The 19,688-nt window shown below is 38.4% G+C and overlaps 1 protein-coding gene across 2 annotated transcripts in view; it reads left to right on the top strand.

Annotated features, from left to right (window-relative positions):
• grin2aa (glutamate receptor, ionotropic, N-methyl D-aspartate 2A, a) overlaps nucleotides 1–19,682 on the top strand; it is a 213,496-nt gene extending 193,814 nt beyond the window's left edge. For both annotated transcript variants that reach the window (XM_014006933.1, XM_014006934.1), the window contains exons 11-15: nucleotides 458–618; nucleotides 3,843–3,932; nucleotides 5,005–5,102; nucleotides 10,859–11,097; nucleotides 14,468–19,682. In XM_014006933.1, the coding sequence (XP_013862387.1) occupies nucleotides 458–618; nucleotides 3,843–3,932; nucleotides 5,005–5,102; nucleotides 10,859–11,097; nucleotides 14,468–16,432 (2,553 nt within the window). In that variant the 3' untranslated portion in view covers nucleotides 16,433–19,682. The remainder of the gene's footprint in view (nucleotides 1–457; nucleotides 619–3,842; nucleotides 3,933–5,004; nucleotides 5,103–10,858; nucleotides 11,098–14,467) is intronic.
• Nucleotides 19,683–19,688: the final 6 nt, after the last annotated feature.

Here is a 19,688-nt window from a genome sequence, read left to right as displayed (position 1 = left end):
ATTCATATGGGTGTGTGTGTGTGGTCAGGTGCTGACAACATCTTTATTTACCCGGTATGCTTTGTGGCATAATTAAAATGGCACGTCTGTGTGACAATATATACTGTATTTTTTAATAAATAAAAACTAAACAGGCTACAATCTTTGTTTTACATTTGAAGTAAATGTTTATCAAATAAAGAATAATGTATTTACCCGGTATGCTTTGTGGCATAATTAAAATGGCACGTCTGTGTGACAATATATACTGTATTTTTTTAAATAAATAAAAACTAAACAGGCTACAATCTTTGTTTTACATTTGAAGTAAATGTTTATCAAATAAAGAATAATGTATCAACTAGTTGGGGTTCCTCTTTTAAGCAATGCAATCCACTGCTATTACTGTTTTACACTGATTCGCATTTTCTTATTGTTTCAACTCATTTGCTTTTGTGGGGGTTTGTTTACCCCGCAGTTTCAGAACCCGTATGCGTACTCCCCTCCATTCCGCTTTGGAACAGTCCCAAATGGTTCCACTGAGAGGAACATCAAGAAGAACTACCCTGCCATGCACCAGTACATGGTGAAGTATCATCAAACTGGAGTCGTGGATGCACTTGTCAGCCTTAAATCGGGGTAAGGCRACACTCTGTGAGTCTAGATGTTTGCAGGCTTTTAAGGGYACTTTTACACTAGTCATAAATGTTTAAAGATTCTCCTCTGGGGGCTTAGTTAGTCAGTCAATGGGGTGATGTGCAGCTTCGYGTGTTATTTTTACGCGTGTGATTGTACGTCTTGCACATGTGAAAACGTGTGTGTATGTGCGTGACAGATCCTTCGAGATTGGAGATGAATGGGCTTCCTGACTGAGAACAGCAGGAGCTATTTTTAGTTTCCATTGTGGGGCTGATGTGTGTGCGTTTGTATGGAAGAGCGATAGGTGGCAGGAGGGTTTGCACAAGACYAACCAAGGACAGCTTGAAGGGTTGGATCACTTCAAAAGGGTTTGGGTGGATAGAAAATTGAAGATAAAAAATGATCAAAACAAAAGAAAGAAGGAGTGGAAGTATTATGTAAACAAAAGTAAAGAGCATGGCTAAKATGCTAAAGGGGGAACAGCATCATTAAAGGAAATAAAAGAAGGATTTAGAGGAGGGCACAATAAATAGGCAAAGAGATAAGTAAGGAAAGTCATAATAGAAAGAAATAAGGAAGGGCATCGAAAACAAAGAGCGTGTAAAGAGGCTAAAGAAAGCGATAGATGAAGRGAGTGAAAAGGGAACAGGGAAAAAGGTCATCAAGGAATAAAATAGAAATGGGAGAGGAGTGAGAAAAATGGAAAAGTCAAAGGACAAAAGGTTGGTGAAATGCTAATGCAAGAGGATATTTTGGACTGGTTAATGACATTGGGGTTTGATCTTATAAAATGTCCTCGCTCAAAGGACATGCTGGTCCATATGGAAGGATCAAAGTGGAAAAATGAAATACAAAAAATACAGTAGGAGTACATAATTCATAATCCCTGACTTTTAGTCAGTTCAGTTTTTCAGATCATCATTTCAAAAAGACAGAGTAAAAAAGGTCAGACACATCAAGTTAAGCATGTCTGAGAAATATTCAACAATGAACATGAGAAGACATCTCATGTACTGTACTGTGCAAAAGTCTTGAGTCATTCCTACTTTCCTTACACTTGAATTCCAATAATCTGTCCACTTTTCTCAACTCTTTTAAAGTCAGGTTGTGAAATTAACAGGTGCAATAGGGAAACCCTACCGACATATCTCTCCCAACAACACTCTCCAGCTCCTCCAGAGATTCTAATGTGTTTTTAAACCAAAGGAAACAAAAATGCCTCAAGCGAGTTCTAATTATGCCTTTAAGTATGTCGACAATGGGACATGTTCAACAAATCCTTAAGGAGGTGGTTAGAAAGCACCATTATCAGACATCCGAACACCTCAGCTGATTCCTTTTGATGCTGAGGAGCTCCTTCCTCTGTTACTAAAGCTGAGCTCAACCACAGTTCAGAAAAAGCACATTTGTCGCTGAAATGTGCTTTCTGTCACGATCCACATCTCATAATCACAGACAAGAGTTGAATGAACCAACAAATTAATTGCTTTAGCTTTAAGCTCGGCTTGGTTTTTACCACAGCATTACAGAGGAACAAAGTTGCCGTCCATCCTTTGTCCTTCATACCAACACTTTAAACTTCTCTGCTTGAGGCTGATCCTCAAGCCCCAACTGCAGAGAGATGATTCACCTTTATCCAGTTGAGAGCCATACTGAAAGAATTCAAGTACCCACTTGATCCTGGAGGTTGYTATGAAATGGAAAATCTGTTTTTTTTTTCATATTCTTTGGAATATAGGGTGAAGTGGGGGCAAATGCCCCCTCCGATTCAGGGGGCAGTCTCTGCTACAAATGAAGGAGTATAAATATCAGGCTGTCTTGTTCACCACTTGTAGGACAGAGCGGGAGATGGATCGATGGATTGGGGCTTCATTCTCAGTAAGGAGGACATTGCTTCGGTCAGTCATTGTAAAGAAAGAGTTGATTAAAGCTCTTGATCTACTGGTCTGTCTACGTTCCAACTCTCACCTATGGTCATGAGGTGTGGATCATGACCAAAAGAATGAGATCCCTGATACAAGGGACCAAAATGAGCTTCTTGTGTAGGGGAGTCGGGAGACCCCAGGAAAGACCCAGGACTCTCTGGAGGGATTATGTATCCTCTCTGGCCTGGGTATGCCTCGGGGTCCCCGAGGACAAGCTGGAAAGTGTGGCTGGAGAGAGAGATGTTCAGGTTTTTCTCTTAGGCCTGTTGCCTCTGTGACCTGACTACAGAAAAGCAGCAGATGGCATTTTCTTTAAAAATATTTGCCACTAGTGAAAGAAAAGGCCTACTTATTTTCTGTTGATGGAATTAACAAGTTTGTATATAAAAAGTTGACTGAATTAAGAGTTAATTTTGCATGATTAAATCTGACATTTAAAAGTTTAATAGCAATAATGGCAATATCAGCTGCTGCACATTTTCTCACTTGTAAAAAAATGTTTTGTCTGGTAGCTGAAGCCCCCCAGACTGAGATTGTGTCTGCCTATAGACGTGCACAGACCAGCCAGCACACACCCTCATCTGACTAAAAATACACTCTTGTCAATATCTACTCGGGGGCTGTCCATGTTAGGACACACAGTTTGCGTGTGGATGGACCAGTGGTGGGTTAAGCTAATTACACAGCTAAACTATCGACTGTGAGCCTCTGTCAGAGGGCTGGATCTGACATTCAGTAAATGCCAGACAGTCACCGGACTAATAGCAGGCTCTGAATGTTTAAGAGTKGTGTGTGTGATTCAACATAATATGTGGCCACTAAGATAGGGAAAGACCAGTGGCCAGTTACAGTATCAGTTACAGTGGAAATGTCAGTCTGAATCTGGGATCCTTTTTTCTTTATTTTTGTTGTTCTGTTTGAACTTGTTTCAGAGTCTCTGTACGGACAGAGGCAGAAAGAACGAAAGACGGTGTAAATGTTTGTGTCAGTCTAAGGTTTGTTTAGGTTCCCTGTGTGCCACTGAGGTCCTATCATCGACGAAGTGTACTATATTGAACCACCGGCATTCCCCACTGTGTTCTCTGTGTGTGGTTACGCTCGGATTGCAGTCCTACTGGGGATGATTTAACACTTCACACAATTGATCTCCAACTGACAAACGGGCAGAAAATCCACCCTTTCGCTTTCTGTCTCCTCCTGTGCACCTCTAACTCAAGKTTTTTTTAAAGAATGCACAAACCCTTCTAGTTTTGTCTTCATCTCCTCACTTTGACTTTTCTTATCTGTCCTATTTTGCAGCAAGCTGGATGCATTCATCTATGATGCAGCAGTGTTAAACTACATGGCTGGCAGAGATGAGGGATGTAAGCTGGTGACCATTGGCAGCGGGTAACTAAAGCTTCAATTTGTCAATTCAAAGCATTGATAAAGAGAAAGTCTCGTGGGGCTGCACTACTCGGGCACGTTGGATCTCAAATTGTTTATTTTTGGGACAGTGATGTGTGTCGTTAGTGTTGACATTCTGCACAACTGATAACCAAAATCTGTCTGAAAACAAAGTGATAGCAGCCAGAAACCCAAGTAATCCTCTATTACAGCAGTTCTGAGACTCTCTACATGATCAGAAACAACATCCACAAATAAACTGTTTGCAAAACTGGTTAGCTGGAAAGCCAAATTTTATTTATTTAATTGTTAGAGAGTATCTTCATTTATTTATTTATTTATTTATTTGGTTGGGGGGGTTGTGTTTTTTTCGTGATTTTTGTATAATTCTAACCATTGAACCACATTAGCTTGATCAAAAACATCAAAGCTTGAGGATTTGGTCCAAAATCTTTTATGCTTTATTTACTTACATTGTTTGTGACCCAACAGTCAGCAGAATTACATATTATAACCGCTGCGGTATATTTATCATTCGATTTATTTTTCACTACTGTAAAAGGTGAACAATTATGTAGTTGCCTGTGTCTGTGCGTTTAGAGCATGAAAACAGGTTCTTGCTTGTCTGTTAGCAACATACCTCACAAACTACTGGACATATTTTAATCAGACTTTCAAAAAGTAATAACAAAATGTACRTCTTCAACAATTTGTCCTTAGGGGTTACTTCAGTTTGAGATCGTTGCCACAGCTAATCTGGCACATAAAACAGAAATGGCTATAACAGTCAAATTTACAGAAATTCAGCTCATATTTGAGGTATTTTTTGCTGAGACTCATCCTCAACATTTAGTAGCAGTAACAGATCATGTGAGATCTTAATTTAAAACTTTGGCATGCAAAGCWAGGCATTAAGCATTCCTTSAAGGAGTACTATTTAAAATGAAAGTGATACGTTTTGCTAATTTATGTTGAGCCTTATGCTTACCTAAAATACATTTTGGAATATAGGAACAGTGTGTAAAAAAAACTAATGCTTTTTTCATTGAGTGTTTGTATCTGTGCTTATATTCAGATACATCTTTGCAACYACTGGCTACGGCATTGCTCTGCAGAAAGGTTCCTATTGGAAGCGGCAGGTGGATCTTGCAATCCTGGCAATTATCGGAGACGGTGAGAATCACACACATTCTTGTACGATGAAGCCTCCATTTTCCCAGGGTTTACGTTGTTAGAGTACCCGCAGTAGATTTTTTTTTTATTGGGAACTGAATTTACATTATTATCTACCTAATTTCCCTCTGGGATCAATAAAGTATTTTTGAATTGAATTGAACTGAATTTATGTTACAAAATTATTAAATTATATTTGTAACAATTTACGAATTTAGAAAACTCACAACAAAGCACAAAAGAAAAAAATTACATACTTTACAGTACTGTACAGTATTTTCATTTTCCAAGATATCACTGGATGACAGCAAACTACTAATAATTTGGTTCCATGAGAAAAAAAAATCTGCAAAAGACTAAATCTGCAAAATGTGAAAGGCAACTTTGCAGGGKTTCACTGTATTCTGAGCTCATTACACTATTTGCTGCCTTTAGTCATTCATAAATTACAAATTAAGCTAGGTTTAGTCCYTCACAATGTGAACTTTCATAACTGAATCCAGCATTGTTGAACCATAGGACGCATGGAGTAACTCATTAGCTGCGTTTCCATTGCAAATGTGCACATAACTTGTCGATATTCTGTTAATGTCGAAAAACAGTTTCGCAACTGCGGTGTTTCCATTAAGTAAAAAAAATGCTATTAAAGTCAGGCATGAATATGTTTGTTCTTGCGATGAGTCGTTACAAACATGGCAGCATTGGATGTAAACAAATGTGTATTGCTACCACGACATTAGTGCTCATCATCAGCCATCAGAGGAGACGTTGGCGTTTTAGCTAGGCTTTCGAGCGACAAGCCCCTCATACTTGGCAGCGGCTATGTATGCGGTGTTTTTGGGAAATTGTATTCGGTGAGTTTACTACTTTCTTTTACAACATAGGTAATTTCACTACTACTTCTACTTCCTGATGTCTTCTTCGTCATCATCTTTTTCGCCAGTAGAAACAGACGGTTCTTGATCACGTTACTCCTGTGATGTGAAAAAGGTGTCTCCATTGCAGTTTTGCGAAATACACCAATTTCAATATGGCCGAAAAACCACTTCATCCTAGCGCAAAAACATTTTGTCGAAAATGTGTTTTTTCGAAATTTACGTGTTTCAGTTGAGCTAATTTATTTTCGAAATTYTAATTTGCACATTTTCATGGTCAATGGAAACACAGTTATTGTTGACTAAAAGCACAACCTATAAAATGTGTGTTGGACACCTGCTGTTCTACATCCTGCAGTTTGGAGGTCACCCAAAAAGTCTTTCTTCATTATATCACACCTTTGAACCATGATATAAGCTTACGCTTTTATGTAGAAGTCATTTAGTCTCTGTCACTGCCTAGTTTGGCAGCTCAGAGGCATAACAGAAGCAAGTTGACTTTAACCCCTCAATGTTACTTCAGTTTTATAGTTACACCAATACAGCAAGGAATCATTATAGGACCGGGTTGCAGAGTGAAAGGAGGTAAAAGGTGGAGTTTGTTGAAGGCTCAAGTTCATCACTGTAGAGCCAAAGTACCAAACTCATTTTCACTGAGGGCCACATGAGCATTATGATGGCCCTCAAGGGTCCAGTTGTAATTAACTTTAGTGTTTCATGTTTAACTTTGACTAAACAGAAAATGTTATGTTCTTCATCTTATTATTACGTCTGAGCAAACAAACAATAACTGAGCTCTATGTGGTATTTTGTGCATAGAAACAGCATTTTAACACATCCCCTTACAAATACTGATAAGTACTATGTGTACGACTCACTAAATGTGAACTAAATAGTACAGAAATACTATTTGTTTTAAAAATAAGAGAGTTTCATTGTAGAGTTGTGGTGAGTAGCCATCATTTTTATTTCTGATCTCTCCCACTTCCGACAGGGAATTCCCACTGGAGGGGCATTCCAATTTACACTTCCCACTTCCCAGTAGAACTGGGCCACAGCAAAAGTAGTCTGTGAAAATGCAGCTAAATGGAGATTTCATCAAATTTTGCCAACTGACAGCTACTTTTGAACCATTTGCATTCCACCATGTGTGGAACGCTGTCATTTTGCAGGCAAAATAATCAACATGCCATATGTGAGATGTAGTAAATCTATCTTTTTAAGCAGCATATGCTTATTTTAAGACATCCAGTTAATATATCTTTGAGGCTCTCACAGACCAAATAAAATGTTGTGGCTGGCTGCATTTGGCCCCCAGGCCTTGAGTTTGACACGTGCTGTAGAGCATGTAAACACTCAAATGCAGTATTTTTCTACATCTCTGTTTAAGCAGCAAAAATGGCAAGTAGAGAAGTACTTTATTTGAAACAACAGCTGCTCTAAAAATAGGACTAATGTCATTCTGTTAAAACCAGACATGCATGTGTGTGTGTGTCTGTACTACAGCTGAATCATAGCTTTCCTTTATTACAGTAGCCTCTGAGGTTTTTACACAAACAGTTGGTATTACAAATCTAAGAAAGGAAGACAGTAAAAGCGTTTAGAGACAGATTCATTTACATTTTACAACAGAAGTGTTTTTGTCTGTGTGTGCATCCACAGCCAGTAGCATGAAATGCATTAAAGTAGATTAAATGAACACTGGTGTGGCAATAGTCTCATCTAAATCTATTTTATCAGGGGCTTCTTATCAAAGTCTACATACAACACCCTATGGATAATTCTGAAAACTGTCACAGATTTTTTTTTTTTTTTTGCTTTTTATGTCCCCCCATTAATAATCACAGTCATTGTCTCCCTGCTTTTCAAGCAGTTGTTCTGTCTCAATATTTACTGGGAATGTTTTAAATCTGTATCACACCAGTAACTTCAGCATTGCTCAACTTGTAAACAAAAATAAAAGCCACAAAGATGGGAATGAATAAGTAAAAAAATGACAATGAGATTAGGACAAATTTGATAAAGCGAACGTGAAAAAGCGATTACACCATCAGGAAAGTGACGGTTTGTGTGTGCGATAGCTAGAGATGGGGCAAAAACAGAGTGGGGAGAGAGTGGGGAAAAAAGAGAAAATAACGAGAGGAGGGCAGGTTCTTGATAGATGATACACTCTCAGTATTTTGGCAGATGCTACCTGATCAGATAGGCACAGTGGATGAGGAAAACATGGCATTTTATGAACTAAAATGAGACACAGTTCAAGATGTTTTTCAAAAGACTTAACTCATTATTTATTCCGTCTCCCTCCTAAACGGAGATAGAATAAATAATCGGAAAAAAATGTCCCATTCTGTTCTTTTTACCTGTGAAAACAGTACAGAACAGAAACATACCAGATGTGTGCCCCTGCTACTCTTTCATACAAAACTTTTTGCCAAATGTAAATATCAGCTAATAACAGTTTGTGCGTCATACTTTTATGAGGCGTACAAAATATAGATACAAGCTGTGGCACTGGAAGTGCAGTCTTGGCACTTAAAGCAGGAATATCAGATTATATTATATCATATTACTGCTGGAATAACAACGCAAAATCTCCAAACTGTAGTCATTCAAAACAGTATTTACAACAGATTGGATGAACCTTTCCACATAACCCTAATTCAGTGGATCCAAAAACTTCTTTTAAGAAAAAGAAAACAAAATATCAGCACTACTTCATGCTGAAGATTTGGCAACGGTAAAACGGGTCCTGACTGTTTTTTTTCTTTAGATTCACTTAATTTAAAAGGAAGAGAATGACAGACTTGTTAATACCACACGATTCATCTTATTACAGAGCATGACATGATATGATTAAAACACGTCCTTTGGCTACGTCCTTTTGTGAATTCCAAAATGTTACAAGAGACAAATGCTTCTCAGTTGTTTCGAAGGGTTAATGATGTCTTATAAATTTTGCACCCAAAGACATCAAACTAAGCACCACCATGGTATTTGTCTTTCCCCACTAGCAGCCTTAGTTATCAGGCCCTGAATGACACAGATTGGATTAGCCACACGCCAAATGTCACAGAAAAAGCCAGAGTGGGAGGGGAGACAGAAGGAAGGGCGCACACAGTGAGGAATGAGAAAAGATAAGGTTTTTATTGCTTTTCACCACGTTTTAACCAGCCCTTTTTAGCTACAGAGAAGAGGGTAAGACAAAAAACTGGGAAAGCTTAAATGTAACTTAATCAAAAATACATATAACATTACAAAGCGTGCTTTAAAGCACATTTTAAAGAAAATGTATGTAAAGCAAGGGTGAAAAGTTGACATTATGAAAAGAAATAAATGAGAAAGGCTTTTTTTGTAGTTTCACAAATAGAAAAAGTATGTCATCCTCATTATGTTTGTATTGGCCACATAGGTACAGAGCTTAATCTGAGTGAGCCATTCCATTGATGCACCAGTTTATAATAGCTTGAAAAAATGTGTAAGTTTCATTTTTTGCTCAGAGCTCTAAGATGTATGTTAGCAGATAAATGGTTTGGACACACTGACTCGCTGCATGTCAATATGGACATAAATTTGTTTGTTTTTTTTTACCATGCAGAAAAGTTATCTGTCCTAGGCCCACTTCACACACTGATGACCAAGCTATGATGAAAAAATGTCAGCCAGAATGTGGAAAACTTTATAGGATCCTGGCACATTTTAAAGTGGGCTCTCCATTATTCATGGTAGAGTGTGCTAGATCCATGAGTATACAYCAAACCAGTAGTGGAGCCAGACAATTTTTATGGCCCAGAAAATTACAATTTTCTTTTTCTTACATGGCAATTTGCTGAGGATCTARTTGTGTTTCTTGKTCATTCACTCATTTACYGACATGGGCAATGACTACCATGCAGACTGCCCTCATGAGAACTACCTATTTGAGCAGTGCAATGAATGAAATTAATATTCTGCATAGAAATAACTGCCAAAACTTTTCAAGGCAAAGCAGGGGTTTGGGTGGCAAAACATTTTTCTATGTGGCCATTGCCACCATCTGGCTCAGCCCCGCTCCAAACTCTCATAATGAGGTCACAATGGTTGTCATCATAGTGGCAAAATGTCCATGCTAGCCTTATACAGTATGTTAACTAGCCTCATACATCACATACGACAGCAACAAGGCCATGCAATGTAAAATGTTTTCATGGTGTTTGTTGGGAGAACGTAACATAAAAGCATTTTTAGCATYAAAAAACTAAGTTTCTTGGACGTCTACATGTACATGTTTCAGTAAGTTAGCTAATCAATTGTAMAAGTCAGCGCACCACAAAAACAAAAAGTCACCTCCTTAATTTAAATGTTAGAGTACATTCAAACTTTTGTCATCACTCAGCAATAGAAAGTATTAAAAGTTTGTACAACATTAGTTACTTAATGAGCTTCAAAAGGAAATTGTATGGATATTTGTGAGTTAAATATATGTAATAAAACCTAAGTAAAGTAACTCAGTTTATATAATTTGTGAACTTGATATTACCAAGAAATCTAAATTAATATTAGGTTACTTCAACCTAATTGTGATTTGGGAGGTCAAAATAAATCATGTTGGTTTGCTAAACCAGTTGAGTTAGCCAAACCTAAAATTAAATGTTGGATTTACTCTATAATAGGCCCTGCAGATAACTTGCTACAATTTATTTCAAGTTGAGCCAACAGAGCATTTTTGAGGTTTTGGAAACAACCTAATGCAGACTTTATACCAATGGTGGTGCCGTAAAAGAATGGCAACATCTTTTAAAATGTAGTTACATCTTGACGAAGCTAAATACCTAAAAGTAAATACAGTATAAGTGTGTTTATGTTAAGAATCTGAGTCTGTCTTGTGTTTTTGATTTTTAGGTGAAATGGAAGAACTAGAAGCTCAGTGGCTGACAGGGATTTGCCACAATGAGAAAAATGAAGTTATGTCAAGTCAGCTGGATGTGGACAACATGGCGGGGGTCTTCTACATGCTGGCCACAGCCATGGGGCTCTCCCTTATCACATTTGTGTCAGAGCATCTCTTCTACTGGAGGCTCAGATATTGTTTCACTGGAGTCTGCTCTGGCAGGCCTGGACTTCTTTTCACCATCAGCAGGGTAAGGAATTCCTGTTTGTCTGTGGTGCATATTTGAATGAGGCAAATGTCTTTTTTTAAATCAGAACACAAACTATAACACTCAGTAATGATTTAAAGACATGCAACGTTTGCCTGAGTGGATGTCTAACCCAGAGGTAGACTTATGAGGTTAAGAGTGATCATTATCAAGGCAAGAAGGTGCAATGAAGCTCTAAAGCAACACTAGGGGCTAATGCTGCACTATCTGGGTCAAACAGGTCTGCTACAGCTATTTTCCATCAGATGAAAGAGAGGAGCGCAAGTATGCATACACGCATGCAGAGAATGCCAAACTAAGACAGTGACTTAAAAATAAGTGGGAAAAGGGAGGGCTTCACATAGGAGAATGACAGGCAGGGATGGGAATGGAGGCAGGGGGAGGGTGGTTGGGCAATCACAAGGCAGTCCCGAATATTGACAAAAATAGACCCTAATTGCTGCATATTTTTGGACAAAACCGCAGCAACCCACACTTAATCAATTTATCCACTCGTGCTAAAAGGTCAGCATTCTTTCTCACTGTGTTTGAGAACAGAAGACGTGGACATGCATCTCTAAGAGAGCACTGCAGTGTCTCAGCACTATTTTTGAAGCAATGGAACTTCATTTGCAGGCATTAACAAAGGGAGAGAAAGTGAGCAAAGAAAAACTTTTACCAAGTAAAAGTCAAGTCAAAGTTTCTTCTAAAAGTTCATCCTAAAAACACATCATTTTAAAACAGTTTTAAGAGGGTTTCAAAACAAAATGTGTTGATAAATTCTACAAAGTGACTTTCTAATGGTGTWAATTATCTTTCAGCATGTATTGGCAAACTGTGAAAACAGTCACACTGATGAATGAATCATTATTCATCAAACTTTTCAAGCAAATGTTCAGATAGTGCTTAACAGATAATTCTTAAATTAGTGTTCTGATTTCAATAACTGTTAATAGTGCTAACCTTAAAATGATTTTTCACACTTGGCATTGATAGAGTTAAAATAAAATGATAATGAAATGTACATATGTATCCATCAGCATTTTTTCTTTTCCTTTATTAGCACATGTTAAAATCCCATCTTTAGTTGTAAAATGCTTTAACACAGTAAAATCAGTGGAGATACAATTTTCATTGCAATATACTTTGTCTCCCAATTTTGTRAACAACTTTTTCTTTTTGTTGAGATATACAGGGGTTAGACAATGAAACTGAAACACCTACCATTTTAGTGTGGGAGGTTTCATGGCTAAACTGGACCAGCCTGGTGGCCAATCTTCATTAATTGCACATTGCACCAGTAAGAGCAGAGAGTGAAGGTTCAACTTGCAGGGTAAGAGCACAGTTTTGCTCAAAATATTGCAATGCACACAACATTATGTGTGACATATCAGAGTTCAAAAGAGGACAAATTGTTGGTGCAAATCTTACTGGAGCATCTGTGACCAAGAAAGCAAGTTTTTGTGATGAATGAAGAGTATCCAGGGTAATGTCAGCATGCCATCAAGAAGGACGAACCACATCCAACAKGATTAACTGTGGACGCAAGAGGAAGCTCTCTGAAAGGGATGTTATGATCTAAAACCAGGTGTTTCTGTTTCATTGTCTAATCCCTGTAACTGCTGATGCTTTTAAACTGTTCTGAGTCTTTTGTAGCTTTAAAATGTGAGCTGAAGTAATTAAATTTAATTTAATGACTGTTCTTTGTTCTGACTAAAATGCATGGTTGTTTAGCAGATAAAGCATTCAAAAAGCATTTAAAGCCCGATCAAGTAAATCTAAAGGCTGTTTTGTTCTGTATGCACTTGCAAGGCCAATAAAAGTTGAGGTGACATATTGGCCATTAGTAACAAGGCATGCAAGTCATGATCACATAGTTTTCCATGAAGTATAGACTCAATAAACCACAGACTTCCATGTAGCTCCATTTTTCTAAATTTTGTTAAACCTTAAAAATTGTCCACCTTTTTTATTAATTTTATGTTATTTCTAATRACGATTTTAGGTGTGTTCATTATGTTCAACTAATCACCAAGCACTGTTTTATCCAGTTGTCCTAATTATTGCACGCCTGCATCATTTTGAACATTTAATGTACAACTGCATTAAAGAAGGTTCCATTCTTCCTCAAAAAGTTCCTATTCTAACGTAAGATCTACAAAGTCAAATGAAGTCATTGATTTTTATAGACTGAAATGCAGACACCAAAAAGCAGGGCTTGCCTCCATCGCTTTTAAGAACATGACAAGTTTCCTGCAGACTGAAAGCTCTATTTATGCAAAGCAGGCCTCCCCTTGGGGGAATCCAAACATTTCCAGGGGAGGCTCGGTGAACTGTGGTAAGAAAGTATTACATGAGTTGTCAAAAGAATAAATCTAATTATTTGTGAAGTGGATAAAGACCTGAGATGTAATTCTGGGGAGATAAGCAAATGTTTTTCCCCAAAAGTCACAAATGTCTGAGTTTTTCAAGACAAACTGTTTAAGCAGACAATGACCAAAAATATACAGATGTTGAATAGTACTGGTTACTTGTTAAGTAGGTATGGGGCGGAACAACACAATCTTAATCTGACTGACATTAAATGAGGAAAAAAGATTTAGCAAAAACATTTAATAAGTGTGGCATCTTTATTCCAGAGGACTTCTCTTTTTCAAAGCTTAAAAAACTTCAAGGATTTTTTTTATTTATTTATTTTTATTTTTTCTGTAAACAGAACAAGTGTGTTTCAAATGAAATGAAATATTTTCCCATTTAATGCAATGGTAAAATGTGGTTCTGTATGATTTGTAGTGGTGCACTGAATGCAGTTTTTTGGCCGATCCCCGATCTTTAAAAAGCCTGACCTTCCAAATCAAATTTTGCCTAATTCTTTATACATGTATATATATATATATAATTGACGTCAGGTGTTATAAGGTCACAGTACACCTTCAATGTTCTAATCCAATTTTATGAAAAAAAAAAAAACAGTTTAAACTGGTCAGCCCTCTCTCACAGCAGAGCAAAAGTAGACAATGGCTCATATTCAGACCTTTTCAGAGACAGAGGGATGGTGGATAAGATCAGCTTCTCATGTAAAGATTGTCAGTCACCCAAAATTAAGGAAATCGGGGCCAATAAATTGGCCGATCTATTTATCGGTGCACCGCTAATGATTTGCTGTGTCCCTGACAGGTTTATTTCATTTTAATGGATCTTATAGTGTACAGAAAAATAAAGCTAAAACAAGAATGTAACAATACTGTTTTTCTCTTTTCCTCCATTCTTGTTTATCCTTTTTTACATGCTTCATTTTTCTTTTTTCCATTATATCCTATGTCTGAATACCTTCCCTCACCTTTTTCCTTGGTCACCCATATGAATTATACAGGGAATTTGGAGCTGCATCCACGGAGTCCACATTGACATGAAGAAAAAGACTGATCTTGACTTCAGCCCTCAGGACAAAATGCTTAAGCTCATTAAGTCTGCCAAGCAGATGACAAACATGTCTAACCTGGGTGGCTCTGGCTTGAACTCACCTAAACGAGAATTTATGCACTCTGCTGGCCCCATGATCATGGACATGATGGCAGAGAAGGGCAACTTCATCTACACTGACAACAGAAGCTATGCTCCCAAAGATATGATATATGGGGACACTGGTGACCTTCAGTCTTATCTTGCCAACCGCCACAAAGATCACCTTAACAACTACATTTTTCAGGGGGGGCAGCATCCTTTGACCTTAAATGATGCCAATCCAAATACAGTGGAGGTATCTGTGAGTCCTGACACAGTCCAGACCAACGCCAAACCACCTCGGTCACTGTGGAAGAAATCAGGGGACACGCTTCGCTCTGTGCCACCTGGTCCTGCTCCAATGCCTGACATGCTGATGCCAGACCCACGAATATCAATGAAGACGCAGCGCTACCTTCCTGAGGACACAGCCCACTCTGACATCTCTGACTGTTCAAGCAGAGCAGCCTCCTACAAGGACCCAGAAAACAACAAGCACCTGAAACCCAAGGACAACTTAAAAAAAAGATCTGTGACGTCAAAATACCCAAGGGATTGCAGTGAAGTAGAGCTGTCCTACTTGAAAACTAAGCAGGTCAGTGGTGGAACTAACCAAAGTGGGAGAGGAGGAGGAGTAGGGGAGAAAATCTACACTATTGACTCAGATAGAGAGCTAAGCCTTCATTCAGACCCCATTCACTTCCGTGAAAGTCACGGCCTTGCTGCAGACGATGTTGATTACCCTGAAATTTACTCCGACCACAGCGATAACTACAGGAAATGTGAGCAACCCATCATTCACTTGAATTCTTCGCCTATGCATCACACGGACTCAGATCTTCTCTCTGATTCAGCTTACTCTAAACACTACAACTTGAAAGAGAAAAATATCTCCCTGTCCCCTCATGAAACTATTGATCGCTACAAACAGACACACTGCCGCTCCTGCTTGTCCAAAGTGACTGCTAGCTACCCACCAGCAGGACCATATGGCTCAGCTGGATCTGCCTCGGCATCTGGCACCCGTTCCCCATATAATCGTTGTGAGGCATGCCTCCACACAGCCAACCTGTATGACATTAGTGAGGACCAGCTTCTTGCTGACCCCTTGGGCAGTCCCAACATGCATCACCAAGAGCAGCAGCCAGATGAAATGTTTGGTCTTTATTGGCCTCAGACAGATGGGCCACATGTTCAAAAGAGAAACCGCTTGAGGCTAAGTCGTCAGCACTCTTTTGACAACATCATGCTAGAAAAGCCCAAGGACCTTGACCTGGGCCGACCAGCACGTAGTGTCAGTCTCAAAGAGAAGGATCGCTTCTTGGACTCAGCATCTGACTCGCACTATGCGAACCTTTTTGGCATGCGTCCTTACTCTGGCAAACTTTTTGGCACGGGGTCTAAATCAATGCTGTTTAACCATAACCTGGAGGAAAGCAAAAGGAGCAAGTCCCTGTATCCAGCCCATGGCTCAGAAAACCCTTTTCTTAGCCACTCGTTGAGGGATGATACCAGCAGCAGACTGGTCCATGGGCGCAGCTCCTCTGACATTTACAAACAGTTGGCAGTAGGTTCTCCTGCRGTGGCCCTAGGAGCAGCTCCCATCAAAACGCGTAACGATGCGAACAATCTCCGCTCTTCCGGTAAATCCAGCTCTTCATACTGTTCAAGGGATGGGCGGATAGCTAATGACATGTACAATAAAGAGCATGTGATGCCTTACTCAGCCAATAAGACTAGTGCATACCCAGCCTCACGGGGTGTCCTAAACTCAGCCCAGTTTAGCAATAGACGGGTGTATAAGAAAATTCCCAGTCTGGAGTCAGATGTTTAATTTATGTAAGAAATGTGTTTTGCCCTTCTTACTCCTCTCTGGGTTTGTATTATAATTTATCAAGTATGTTATCTACTATGGGATGCCATAGCCAGACAACAWTTTTCTTCTCTTCAGCATTGTCATAAAAAAAMCAAACAAACAAAAAAAACTTATGCCCACTTGGGTCTAATGTCATTACTACCACTCTATTTACAGATGACCTCATCATTTCTGTCCATGCTCTCCCATGTACCAATGAGTTGGCTCCTTTGCCAGCAGTTTGCGATAAGGTATCCAAGTGTAAAGAAAGGTAGGGATCATAAGATCCCTGGGTTTTTAAAAGGGACAGATATAGAAGTGTTCTTGGATTGGAATGTGGATATTGGCTGGAAATGTATAGAAAGGTTGTTGAGGGTGGCAATAATTACATGACAAGGGAATTAAAAGAAGCAGGAAAAAAAGGAGCTAGCTTCTCTAACCACTCACCTTTTTTTTTACCCCTTTGCCTTTCCAACTCTACTGTCAAGCTTGGACTTCACCAGTTGAAGAGATCGGGTCTGACAGAGAGACCAGATGGGCAAGGCAGACAAAAAGTTATCCCAGGAGGACAGGGGTGTCACRCTGAGCTAGTCCATTGGTCTGCTCCTTTTAGTCATATGTGGCTGCTAAGGCATTTGGCAGTAAAGAAGGAAAGAGTAAAGGGAACATAGGCTGAGTGGATAAATGACATACCAGATGAGCCAGTAAATGTTCCAGTTTAATTAGAATGTGTTGTTGTGTTTCAATTCCAAGCTAGCAACAACACAAAAATGGAAAGATGAAATTAATGTATCAATAAATTTTGTTTACAAACTGAAGGAAGACAGACTGTCAAGATGACTTGTAAGAAAAGAAAAAGACAAGCAGGAAAACCTAAGGCAGTTGACGGGCATTTCATTCAAGGCGCTGCACATAGAAAAATAATAGCAAAGTGTTATTTTTTATATTCTACTGAGATATAAGATTATAAGGGATTCTGGCATTTGGATCCCTCTATGTAAGATTTTAGTGTTTGCTTATTTTGTAGCACAGTAGCCATTAGTTGAAAACCTTTCTCCCACATTTCCTTTTGAAAGAAGCATAGCTTACTAAAAGAATACCATCAAAAGCAGTTGATCATTTTGCATGTATTGATTTTTTTCTATCAGAGAAGAKAATATTTACACAAATAGATTGTCAAGACACATATTTACCATATTTTTAAAGGGGCTGTGTCTTGCCATATGCGTTTGGTGGATATTTATACAATCCAAACAGCTGATTCTTGAACTGTCACAATGTGGCTGAGCAAGTAAAGGGTGGTGGATAAGAAAGTAAATATGACAACAAAAATTAAGGGAAAGAAAAAAAAATGACATTTTTTCTTCTGTCATCTCATCTGAGGTGTGGTTTTGTCTTTTGACTTTCATGCCACTGAGAAACAGGGTAATAATTTATATATTTAAAAAGAAAAATAAAAAACATTGACAATTCCTTTTTTTCACAGTTTTGTCCATCAACATGAGACATCAACAATGTGTACAGTACTAGAATATGTTTTTTTATGTTTAGGCACAGTTAAACCTTGGTTAGTTTGCCCAGGGGCTTTGAAAGTGGATTATCTACTATTTGTTTTAGAGTTAAACCTGACTCCTAAATTTGTGAACACTAATTGAGATGGATTTCTTATTTACCTCTTTTTTTTTTCTTTTATGGGTGGAGGGTGGGTGGTATGGGTGGTACTCTGTGGGTTATGTTAGTCAGGACTAACTGGGTGCAATAAAGGAAGCTCCACTATGTTTTACTCATAATTTGCATATCCATCTGTGTGGACCAGGTGGTTGTTTTTGCATGGAAGAAATTGGGCAAGCTTGAAATTTCAACTAAAAAATTTAGTCCAAAATCTGATTGTTTTTGTGTTTTATTTGTGTTTATTTATTTTGATATTGCTCAACAGAAAAGGCATACATGCAAATGCTTTCATTTCAGCTTGTGCCCCAAAAGCACCTTTTTTTGTAGCATGAAAATGTGCACTAAAAAATGTTAATGAAACCATTGTTACTGGTTTGATTTGCTTGTTTGATTGGATTGACAAAGCCAAATTATATCTAGTAAAATACCTCAGGATGATTCTGTGTGTTTTAGGGGAGCGGTAGCAACAAAACATGATGTGCCGCAAGGTTATTTTTATATAAAAAATAAAAATAATTTTAAAAAAACATACACACAATGTCAAGCGGCCAAAAGCAGAATGAAATTTCTCTCCTTCTGATGTTTACTGTACCAGTCCAAGGTCTTCCAGATCCGCTCTGTGCCCGAGCTCATGCAACCCATGTAAAGAGGGAAGAGGGAGAGATGGTGGTGGTAAGGGAAGGGGGTGGGGGTGGTTATTTTTCTCAGCATGGGTTTGTATTGCGTGTAGCTCTATTTCTTGCCAAACTGAGCACCCTTGACAGAATAAAGGGTGCTGAATAAACATCCAGAATCTGAAACACTACCCTCATGTGGAATACACAAATGGGAATGTTTCTCCTCTCCATTTTTTAATAGCAGTTGATTGCATTAGCCACTGTGTTTCAACTGAAGCTTGATATTTAGCATTTTTAAAGACCACTGTCATATCACTGCTTTTGTACTTCTTGGGATACAGTTATCTTGTCCTTGCTTCCCAATCAGCTTACCCAATGTTGAATGAAGAACTACTGTATGTTTGCTCTTTTCTTCTTTGTTTTTTTTTTCTTTTTTGCATCTTATATGCATATTTATTAATATTATTATGATTATATTTATTTCCACACGCTGCCTGCATAAGCTGAAGAGTGAACAATATGCACATGGAAAATATCAAACGGCATCATTTTTGATTCATGGACTCAACAGTTTTTGTTCATTTTTGTTCCACTTTTACCAAACAGTCCCATAAAAACAGACACTGTTTTACATTCAAACACACCCTTGTGATGACAACCCTGCTCTTTTTAATGGCAAAAATGTATTTTAATTACATTTAATGATAAATAATGAGGTGATGGCATGCAACCCCAGATGTAACAAGTTTATGTTTTTTTTATGTTTCCTTTCATTGTTTTTGTATTTTTATATTGGTTATGATGTTATAATCACTAAAGCGTTGTAACCAGGTGTGAGTAAATACATATTTGAGAGGATTAAAAATATATATCTGTGTTTAACACAATGAAGATGCTGCTGCTGTTTTGGGGGAAGAACCCGAGGACCTGACTCCCCACCCCCGCCC

This window comes from Austrofundulus limnaeus, unplaced genomic scaffold (genome assembly GCF_001266775.1).
Source record: "Austrofundulus limnaeus strain Quisiro unplaced genomic scaffold, Austrofundulus_limnaeus-1.0 Scaffold38, whole genome shotgun sequence".
In the NCBI taxonomy this organism is placed as follows: Eukaryota; Metazoa; Chordata; class Actinopteri; order Cyprinodontiformes; family Rivulidae; genus Austrofundulus; species Austrofundulus limnaeus.
This window is presented reverse-complemented; position numbering and strand designations above follow the sequence as displayed.